At 40.9% G+C, this 11,275-nt stretch overlaps 1 protein-coding gene across 2 annotated transcripts in view; it reads right to left on the bottom strand.

The window, feature by feature from the left end:
* The window catches only part of NAA16 (N-alpha-acetyltransferase 16, NatA auxiliary subunit), an 89,758-nt gene that overhangs the window by 11,041 nt on the left and 67,442 nt on the right, over window positions 1-11,275 (bottom strand). The window contains exon 20 of one of the 2 annotated variants that reach the window (XM_089899488.1): window positions 9,912-11,089. The exons of the other annotated variant lie outside the window; for it this stretch is intronic. Within the exon in view, the coding sequence (XP_089755614.1) occupies window positions 10,943-11,089 (147 nt within the window). The 3' untranslated portion in view covers window positions 9,912-10,942. Of the gene's footprint in view, window positions 1-9,911; window positions 11,090-11,275 lie in introns of those variants that run through there. 2 annotated transcript variants of the gene reach the window in all.

The following is an 11,275-nucleotide window of genomic DNA, read 5'->3' as shown; positions in this document are numbered from 1 at the left end:
GTTGGTGTATTAGTTCCCCATGGTTGCCATAACAAGCATTTCCACAAACTTGATGGCTTTGCAAAAATAGAAATTTATTTGCTTACAGTTCTGGAGGCCAGATGTCCAAATTCAAGATGTCAGCCGGGACCAGCTCCCTCCTAAGGAAAAATAATCCTTCCTTGCCTCTTCCAGCTTTTGGTGGCTCCAGGCATTCCTTGGCTTGTGGCTGCATCACTCAATCTCTGCCTCTGTCTTCATGTGGCCTTCTCCGCCTTTGTGTCTCCTCGTCTTTCTCTTATAAGGACACTTGTCTTCGGATTTAAGGCCCCTCTTCTGGGGTAGTCCAGCATGATCTCATTTTACAATTCTTAATTATATCTGCAAAGACTATTTTTCCAAATAAGGCCATATTCACAGGTTACAGGAGTTAGGATGTATCCATATCCATATCTTTTCGGGGGCCACAATTCAACCTACTGCAGCTGGGTTACCCCAGGAGCATTGTCAAGATCAAGACCTGAGTGCAAATTCTTTTTTAGGGAGGTGATCCCAGGAAGCATCAGCAGGAGAGTGGGAAAAGATTGACGGGGAAGAGAAGGAAGCCAATACAGAGTACCTTAATGAGTTACCATTGTGCGAAACAGGGGTTCACTTCCATAGAGAGCTCTGGGGAGATGGTGTAGAACACACCTCAGGGTTCTGAGTCAGGGAAGCTGTAGTATTCATGCTCAGAATCTCGTTTGTCATTGACTGAAGGCTGTCCCCAAGGGTATTAACTCCCTGATGCTTATCTCCTTGAACACTCGGGCAAAGTGAAAGCTTTCAAAGGATTATTCATATATGTATTTGAATGCTTAGTGCACGTACTGAAATGCTAAGTGCCTCGGGGATGTGGGTGGGGTATTGATAGCATCTGCTACTGGGCAAGTCAGGTAGTTTTTATTTCATTGCTTCTATCAAAATTGAAGAAGCAGCTATTAGAGTTGTCCACCGACAGGTCATTTAAAATAATATTTAATGGAAGATCACTGAGTGATTTTTGGCATAAAACCGAGAAGAATTTCAAAAAATTGACTGACATTAGTATACAAATTACTTCCAGACTCCTCTGCACATTTATTTGAACAAAGTTAGTTACTATATATGGGGATTAAGTAGGAATATGTGATATTCATCAATATATAATATTTATCACTGGACACATGAATTAAAAGTTTAAAAGGCCAATAAAATTTTACTTTATGTTGTATACTTATGAAATTACATAGCATACTTAACTTGTTTTTAATACACTTAAAACCCTATGGTCACTGCATATTTTAACATTTCAATTTACATAGGTATTTTTGTTCTGGAGAATTAAGATGCTGTGATCAATAAAAAATGGACAATTTGGAATGGAAACATAGGTTTAAAGGGAAAAAAGAATGATGGAAAATGTCCTGCTGTTAACATAGTGCTTGTTCTTTTTTTTTTAATGGATGATGGATGGATACATTTAAGGGATGAATTTAGATACTGCTGGATATGGGTAGAAGAGTGACATGATGATTTTATTCTAAAATGTAAGTATTGGGCTTCCCTGGTGGCTCAGTGGTTAAGAATCCGCCTGCCAATTCAGGGTACATGGGTTCGAGCCCTGGTCCGGGAAGATCCCACATGCCGCCCTGAGCAATTAAGCCCGTGCGCCACAACTACTAAGCCTGCACTCTAAAGCGCACGAGCCACAACTACTGAGCCCACGCACCACAACTACTGAAGCCCGCGCGCCTAGAGTCTGTGCTCCGCAACAAGAGAAGCCACCGCAATGAGAAGCCCGCGCACCGCAACGAAGAGCAGCCCCCGCTCACCGCAACTAGAGAAAGCCCACACGCGGCAAGGAAGACCCAACACAGCCAAAAATAAATAAATAAAATAAATAATAATAAAATAAAATAAAATGTAAGTATTTATGGAACCCAGGAAATAACATCCTTTGCAATTCCATATGCTTACAATGAAAAATTTTAGAAGTCACTCTAAACTTCCTTTAGGAAACATTAACTAATCTCTAAATCTGAATCACAGATTCCTTGAAAAGAGGGTCTGATTGGCCCAATGTGGATCAGATACAGATACCTACCCCTGGTAGAATCAGTTGTGGTCAGTGAGGTGGGGTCACACAGACTTTCTGTCCACTCGGTAGGGGCTGTGAGGGGTTGGGTAGCATGTGCTAGATGGTTCTCGGGAGAAGAGGGTGGCACCCAAGAAAGCTTGGCTACTTAATAAAGGTTTTTACTTAATACGCAAGTGAACCCCAGCAAACTGATTTTTACGCTGAATCCATTTTTTAAAATATATCTTTTGAGGGAATAGACGGTGGTCACTCAGAAATACACTGGCACCAACTCTCCAGAAAATCTCTAGGCACTGAGTTTCAGAGACAGTTGAGGGTGCTGTCCATGCAGCCAGGCCCTACCAGCTCTGTTTGTCTCCATTGTAGGATGAGAAGCCGATCAGGCTCTTTGTTCATGGATGGAAACACTCAGAACATGAAATATCACATAAACCTCCCTCGTAACATAAATTTCCTTCCTTCTTCCAGGCAGTGGTCCAACATGTACTTTAGGTTCCTTCTTTAGCATCTGGCTTATTTCATAAGCCAACCTATATTTTGCCCTTATATTTTTAATCAGGTTGAGTAATGCAGCTACTAGTTTAGACCAAAGTTGGATTGATTTGCTTGTGACTATGAATAACACAACGGGGAATAAAAAGGAAACGTGTACAGACAGTGTGTCTCTGGAGAGGTACACGAGATTCTCTGAGGAACCGGAGGCTCCAGTTCAGTGTTTCCCAGCATTTTGGACATTTCTGTACTCTCTTCATGAACTTCACTCTATTGCTTACTTGTACTTTTTTAAAAAAATAGCTGTATTGAATTGCACACTCACCATTTATACAATTCAGTGTTTTTTAGTATATTCACAGAGTTGTGCAACCATCACCATCAACTAATTGTAGAACCTTTTCATCCTCCACAGAAGAAAGGCCAGACCCACGAGCATTATCTCCCCATTCCTCTCCCTCTACCGGCCCCTACCTGCAAGCACACTTCCCAGCCCTAAGAAACCATTAATTGATCTACTATATGTCTCTATGGACTTGCCTATTCTGGACATTTCATGTATATGGAATCATATAATTTGTGGCTGGCTTTTTTCACTCATATAATGTTTTCAAGATTCATCCATGTTTTAGCATGAATTAGTACTTCAATCCTTTTTATTGTCAAATAATGTTCCATTATATAGGTATATCTCTGTATTAGTCAGGGTTCTCCACAGAAACGGAATCAACAGGATGTGTGTATATGTATATATAGAGCTCTTTTAAAATTTTTATTTTATATTCGACTATAATTGATTTACAATGGTGTGTTACTTTCAGTATGTATACATATATCTATTCTTTTTCAAGTTCTTTTCCCATTTAGGTTATTACAGAATTTTGAGCAGAGTTCTCTGTGCTATAGAGTAGGTCCCTGTTCGTTATCTATTTTATATATAGTAGTGTGTATATGTCAATCCCAAACTCCCAATTTATCCCCGTCCCGCCACCTTTCCCCTTTGGTAACCATAAGTTTTCTTCTAAGTCTGTGATTTGTATCATTTTTTTAGATTCCACATATAAGCGATATCATATGATATTTGTCTTTCTCTGTCTGACTTACTTCACCTAGTATGGTAATCTCCACATCCATCCATGTTGCTGCAAATGGCGTTATTTCATTCTTTTAATGGCTAAGTAATATTCTATTGTATATATGCACCATATCCACTTTATCCATTCATCTGTCGATGGACATTTAGGTTGCTTCCATGTCTTGGCTATTGTAAACAGTGCTGCAATGACCATTGGGGTGCATGTACCCTTTTGAACCATGGTTTTCTCCAAATACATGCCCAGGAGTGGGATTGCTGGATCATATGGTAGCTCTATATTTAGTTTTTTAAGGAACCTCCATACTATTCTCCATAGTGGCTGTACCAATTTACATTCCCACCAACAGTGAAGGAGGGTTCTCTTTTCTCCACACCTGAGAGAGATTTATTTTTAAGCAGTTGGCTCATATGATTCTGGAAGCTTGGCAAGTCCAAAATCTCATGGAGTAGGCTAACAGGCTGTAGCCCCAGGAAAGAGCTGCAGTTCAAGTCCAAAGGCAGTCTATGGGCAGAATTCCTTCTTGCTCAGGGGAGGTCAGTCTTCTATCCTCTTTGGGCTTTCAATGGATTGGATGAGGCCCACCCTCATTATGGAGCATAATCTGCTTTACCCAAAGTCTATAAATTTAATGTTAATCTCACCCCCAAAATACCTACACAGAAACATCCAGAATAATCTTTGATCAAATATCTGGGTACAATGGCCCGGCCACGTAACCATATCAAATCAACCATCACAACTACGTTTTATTTATACATGCACTGGGTGATGGAAATTTGTGCTGATTCCATTTTTTAGTTATCATGATGCTGTTGTGAACATTCATGTACAAATTTTTGTGTGGACACATGTTTTCATTTATCTAGGAGTGAAATTACTGAACTAAATGACAACTCTATGTTTTACATTTTGAGGAACTGCCAAAACGTTTTCCGAAGCAGCTATACCATTTTATAGTCTAACCAGCAATGTATGAGGGTTCCAGTTTCTCCATAACTTTGCTAATACTTGTCCTTATCTTTTTCAATATAGCCTTTCTAGTAGTTGTGAAGTAGTATCTCATTTCCATTTTCCTGATGACTGATGATATCAGACCTCTTTTCATATGCTTGTTGATTGGCCTTTTGTATATATTCCTTGGAGAAATATTTATTCAGATCCTTTGCCCATTTGTTAACTGGGTTATTTCTCTTTTTATTATTAAGTTATGAGTTCTCTATATATTTGGAATACAGGTCTCATATTTGATATATAATTTGCAAATATTGTCTCCCATTCTGTGGGTTGTCTCTTCATTTTCTTGATGGTGTCATTCGTAGCACAAAACTTTTTACTTTTGCTGAAGTCTAATTTATTTGTTATTTTTCTTTTATTGCTTATGTTTTTGGCTTCAGATCTAAAAAATCATCGCCTAATCTAAGGTTTCAAAATTTACTTCTATGTTTTCTTCTAAGAGTTTCATAATTTTAGCTCAAATAGATGTGTCTAATTTTGATTTAATTTTTGTGTGTGGTGAGAGGAAGGGATTTAACATCATTCTTTTGCATGTGGCTACCTAGTTGACCCAGCACTTGAACTTTTGCTTTTATTACCTAACTTTTCCTGAAATCAATTCATTTTTTGATGAATTGATTTCAGGAAAATAAATTATTTTAAAAGAAAACGTTATAGCACTACCGTAAGTGTAAAGCTACTATTATTTGCCATAAAAAGAGGGGAACATAAATATAAATACTAAGAAAACAAAACAACCCTATAAAATGTTAGAGATACAGATAACTGCTAAAGGCCTCCTTTCTTTGTTATCAATAAAAAGAGAACTCAGTATTAGAGAGTTATTAGGGATATACCAGCACCAAATGGAGATGTTCCAAGTTAGAAGGATAAAAAGAAGGAATTAAAAAGGAAACATTTGTCTCACTGAGTGATTTGGGGTGAATCAGGGCCTCCTGATGAGTGAACAAATAGGGAATTCCCTATGCCCCCTAAGCGTGGGTCCCGCCCGGTGGGAAACCCTTCTCTGTATCACTAGCATCAACAGTAATGGAAAGAACCTGGGCTGACGGGGGAGCCCACTGTGGGTTTGATGGCAGGCTCATCACTTATCACCTGATTCTGGGCAAGTTACTCAGCCTTTCAGAACACTGTTTGCTCAGCTGTCCCTTCCGAAAGGGTGGTCTGAGGATTTAATATTGAGGTATATGGAAGGCAGTTCAACAGAGGGTAGGCATAAAGAAATGTGAGTGCCCTCTCACCAATTCCAGAAAAACAGAGAATCCAATACCCAAGCAGGGTTTCCCAAAATATGGGATGCTAGTGGCATTGGGATCTCCCTGGAGAGGAGATTCCATTGCACACAGTTGGGGGACTGCTCTCATAGACCTGCCTTGGGTCTCTATGGCTTCTGTCACTTCTGTTTTGACAGACTGGCCTTGGTGAATTTTCCATTCCTGAAGACACATCCTCTGACAACCACTCCCAAGGTCCTCTCAAGGTTCGGGGAATTTGGTTTTATGAATGACAGGAGAAAAAAGCTAAAAACATGGAAAATCCAAACACACTGCCAACAGAAAATATCTAGCTTTGAAATGGCAAACTCCTTAATTAACGTTAAAAGTCCATTCTAGAGGCTGGCCAATGAAGGTAATTACAAACGAACATATGAATAAAAGTCTTCAGAGTGTAATCCTCCAGGTTACAAATATCAACTATTTAGTCAGATTTTGTTAACTGATTTTCATGTTGCGAAAAAAGTCTAAATATATGATGGCATTTAACAAGACAGTAAAAAAGAAAGTGTTCTATATCTTGACCTGACTGGTGGTTAGACACACACACACACACACACACACACGTGTGTGTGTGTATGTATATGTGTGTGTGCATGTGTATCCATCATATTGCACCCTTAAAATTTGTGTTATCTCTCAATAAAAAATAAATATAAGAAATTACTATAAAAAAAACACACTGCCAAAGATTCAACCTTCCTAAAGACAGTAGCACCATCCATGGTCTGTGCCACTCGCATCCTCTTCCCAACCCCTGGTGACAAATACTAAGAAGCAGAAACAAGGTACCCAGGCTACCTGTGGGCTGCAGAAAGGAGGGCTGGAAAATCCCAGCTGAGAATAACCAGTTCCTGAAAAACCACAAGCTCTTTCCTGCCATGAAGAGTTACTGAGCCCTTCCCTCTGGACTGCGCCAGGCAAGGTGGGGTACAGATGAGACAGGGGATACAGGATCCCATACCTAGAACCTCTCTGCCCAGGTGGGGAGATGAACCGCACAGGAGGGGGTCCCAAGGTGTGACATCTAATCTGAGTCCAGGGGAAGGATGGAGAAATAGTGGCCAGAGAAGGAAAGAAAGCATATATTCTAGAAGACCAATGGGTGGAGAGGCTGGAGAGCTAAGATGCACAGTGGGGTGGAGGGTGGGCCTGAGGGGGAGAAGGCAGAATGGAAACAGATATCAGAAACTTGGTGTTCTTTCTTTAAAACAATCAATTCCATCCCACCCCCCATTAGGTCCTGTATTTACGATTCAGGTTGGCACATGAAATCCTGACCCTAGCCTTGAGCCTATATACTCTCCTAGTTGGCAGTTGTTAATTAAGAAAGGTACCGACAGACCAGAGAAGCTGTGGATGGAGGTAGACGACATGCTCACCAGAGCGGTTTAAAACTGGTCAGAAAAACCTGGGGGCTGAAAACACTCAGGAGAAAGTCTTTCTGGAGCCTTGACTGGAAAGTGTACAGTCGTAACCATCCTGTTGTACAGTTTACATCCATGAAGGTAGGTACCCTTACAAGATTGCCTCTGACAAATCCCTTTGGAAGCATGTGGCCTTTTAAAGTTTACTGTTCTCTCCTGTATTGTGTAAGCATTTTGCTTTTTGGTTTTTTTTGAGCTATAGTTGATTTACAATGTTGTGTTAGTTTCAGGTGTACAGCAAAGTGATTTAGTTACATATATCTAGTCTGAGTTCAGGGGAAGGAGATATATATATATATATTTTTCAGACTCTTTTCCACTAGAGGTTATTACAAGATATTGAATATAGTTCCCTGTGCTATACAGTTTTTGTTGTTTATCTATTTTATATATAATGTATCTGTTAATCCCAAACTCCTAATTTATCCCTCCCCCTCCACTTCCCCTTTGGTAACCATGAGACTGTTATCTATGTCTGTGAGTCTGTTTTGTAAATAAGTTCATTTGCATTATTTTTATAGATTCCACATATAAGTGATATCATACGGTGTTTGTCTTGCTCTTTCTGACTTACTTCGCTTAGTATGATAATCTCTAGGTCCATCCATGTTGCTGCAAATGGCATTATCTCATTCTTTCCTGTGTTGTAGAAACTTTAATCTCAAAACATTTCATGTGAGGTGGTAATGGTATGGTGGTTATAGAGGAGAGAAAAACCAGAGAAAGGACAGCATTACTAGAATCATACTGTTCCATAAATGGGTTGGGGGAGATAGAGGAACAGATGAAATCATAATGGCAGCCGCTGGGGCCAAGTCAAGTGGACATGGACCCCTTTTCTCAACCCTTCCCCAATTCATTTCACTCAGTTGAACCTGGGTGAGGGGTACATGGGTTTTTTTTATCCTATTCTCTCTACGTTTTTGTATATTTGAAATTTTCCATAATAAAGAATTTTAAAATTGCCTAATTGATTATCATGTAGCCGGATGTACCAAATTATATTTAAAATGTATTTAAGAGGTATTTGTTGCTCCCAAAGTATTTCAAGTTTAAATTACTTTGTTCAACTGAAGACCCTGATTGGATGGATGATGAATAGATAGATTAATAAACAGATGGAGGGATGCATGGTCAAATTGCTGCTAAAGTAAAGACTTGGTCTCCGGAGCCCTGGCCACAGCTCCAGAGTGCACTTACCCGCCCAGTTCTAACGTACTAACCCTTGCTGATTCCATCTTTGATTTTCCTTCTAAAGCCAGATCTCTGTATCAAGACAGACAAGATGCTTTTCTCTCCCCCTTCAATTTCACTTAGGCTCCTTCTGGGTCACTGACATCCCTGAAAAATGTGAAGTGGTGACCTCAAGATGCATGGCTCCAGGGCCTGTTACCAAATCCCCCAACAACCTATTTTCAAACAACAGGCTTAAATTACATCCTAAATGTGGGTGTTTGCTGTTATTTTTTAATTTTTATTTATTTTATTTATCTTTGGCTGTGTTGGGTCTTTGTTGCTGCACACGGGCTTTCTCTAATTGTGGTGAGCGGGGGCTACTCTTTGTTGCCATGCGCGGGCTTCTCACTGTGGTGGCTTCTCTTGTTGCAGAGCACGGGCTCTAGACATGCGGGCTTCAGTAGTTGTGGCATGTGGGCTCCGTAGTTGTGGCTCACGGGCTCTAGAGCACAGGCTCAGTAGTTGTGGCGCACAGGCTTAGTTGCTCTGCGGCATGTGGGATCTTCCCAGACCAGGGATCGAACCCGTGTTCCCTGCATTGGCAGACGGATTCTTAACCACTGCGCAGGCAGGGAAGTCCCGTTGCTTTTGCCATTATTAAGATTTCCTGCTCTTCTTCCCCATCCTAACTGCTTTTCCTTTGGGAAATTAATAGAGGTCTTGCATGCGCTCAATCACTGGTTGACCCCCCATTTGCTGAACTCCTATTGTGTGCTACTAAAAATTAGCAACACGGAACCTGCCATGGATTTTTTTGTGGTTCTATGAGGATTTACTGTTAACACAATTGCTTATATGAGGATAGTGGGGTTTTCAAACTCTTTGGGGTACACTTTCCAGTGGTGTGCTGGAGCTGGCTCCTCCAGGCTCCAAAGAGCCTACTGTGGCTTCTCTTCCCAACTTCCCAACTCTGTATTCAGGGACGCTAAACGGGCAGCTTGAAAACAGCCATAAGAGGAGTATTTGCACCACAACACCAGCACATTCTCCAAATCAGGGCTTTCTCCCCTCTCCCCCTCAACCTCAGAGCCATTTATTAAACATCTACCAGGACACAACAGACTTTCTGCATGTATTACCCCATTTTCTCTCTGCACTAGTCCTTAATGTAAACAATTTACTCATGAGAAAAGCCAAACAAAAACACTAACTGCAGCACAAGACTGAGTGAAAGGTGCAGCCCAGTTCTTAGGACTCCAAAGCAGGGGCTCTTCCCCCGACACCCCACACTCCCCCCTGCCACCTCCTCCCCAGTCACCCTCCCAACTGTGGCTCTCCTTCTCATCTTTTCCCTTCACTTTTGCCAACCAGATTTTAAGGACAAGAAATAACAAAACAGAAGATGAAGTGGAAACAAGGCAGGCTATGGCTTTTAAAAAATATAATTTTTTAAAGTAAATAACAAAAGTAGCATATAACCTAGAGAGTAGCACTTGTTATAGGCGCCATTATTCATAAGGACCCTCACAGGCTAGCCTGGGGGATTTCATAATATGTATTGAAAAGGGTGGATATGGGCAGTGATAATAGTTACTCGAAAGACCAGTAGGGGTCTTCTCTGGTGGCACAGTGGTTAAGAATCCGCCTGCCAATGCAGGGGACACGGGTTCGAGCCCTGGTCCAGGAAGATCCTACATCCCACGGAGCAACTAAGCCCGTGTGCCACAACTTCTGAGCCTGTGCTCTAGAGCCCACGAGCCACAGCTACTGAGCCCGTGCACCACAACTACTGAGCCTTCATGCCACAACTACTGAAGCCCACGTGCCTAGAGCCTGTGCTGCGCAACGAGAGAAGCCACAGCAATGAGAAGCCCATGCACCACAACAGAGTAGCCCCCGCTCACCGCAAGTAGAGAAAGCCCGCGCACAGCAACGAAGACCCAACGCAGCCAAAAAAATTTTTTAAATAAATAAATAAATAAGACCAGTAGGATATTAGAAATGAAAAAAAGAATTATTAGCAATAGATTTGTTTATATTCCAAACAATAGAGACTATAGATAAAGGAGACCAGAAACTCAGAGCCTTGGGATTTTTAATCTCTCTCCATATATCTCTGAATTTGGTTTCTTTCTCTTTTTTCATTATCTGAGTACCCAGGTGCTGTGAAAAATATGAAGATGACCTGTTAGAACCCGCAAGTTGAATTTTCCAGGCTGGTTCCAATTTTAAATAATTATGTATTGTATCAAAACCCTAAATTTGTTACCTAAAGTCATTGAATATTTATCTTTTCATAATCCTTTTCCTATAACCATTCACAATTTTTAATATGATTTATGAGGTTCAGCCTGGGTCTTTGGTTCAGGAAACACAGCCACTGTATTGGGGACAGTCCTGATCCAGGGCATTTGTGGACGTTGGAAGAGCTGGCTGTAGTTTCCGATTCAAGTTGGGTGAGCTTTGAAGAAGCAATTTCTTCTTTGGGCTCAGAAGGCTCCAACAAACTACCTTGCAGAGAAATAAAAAAGAGATTCAAACATTTACTAAACTAAAGCAAACAGCTCCCATTTACAGACTGTTGCACAGCAGAGGCAGGCTATTACCAACAAGGTACGGTGGGGAAATGACTTGCCCAAAGTCATCCAGCTTGAAGAGCATCACCAACCAAGTTGAAAGGCAATGCCCGTCTTCCTC

Source organism: Delphinapterus leucas, chromosome 18, assembly GCF_059928025.1.
Source record: "Delphinapterus leucas isolate spDelLeu-1000000601 "Yukka" chromosome 18, BTC_Dleu_Yukka2, whole genome shotgun sequence".
NCBI lineage: Eukaryota > Metazoa > Chordata > Mammalia > Artiodactyla > Monodontidae > Delphinapterus > Delphinapterus leucas.
This window is presented reverse-complemented; position numbering and strand designations above follow the sequence as displayed.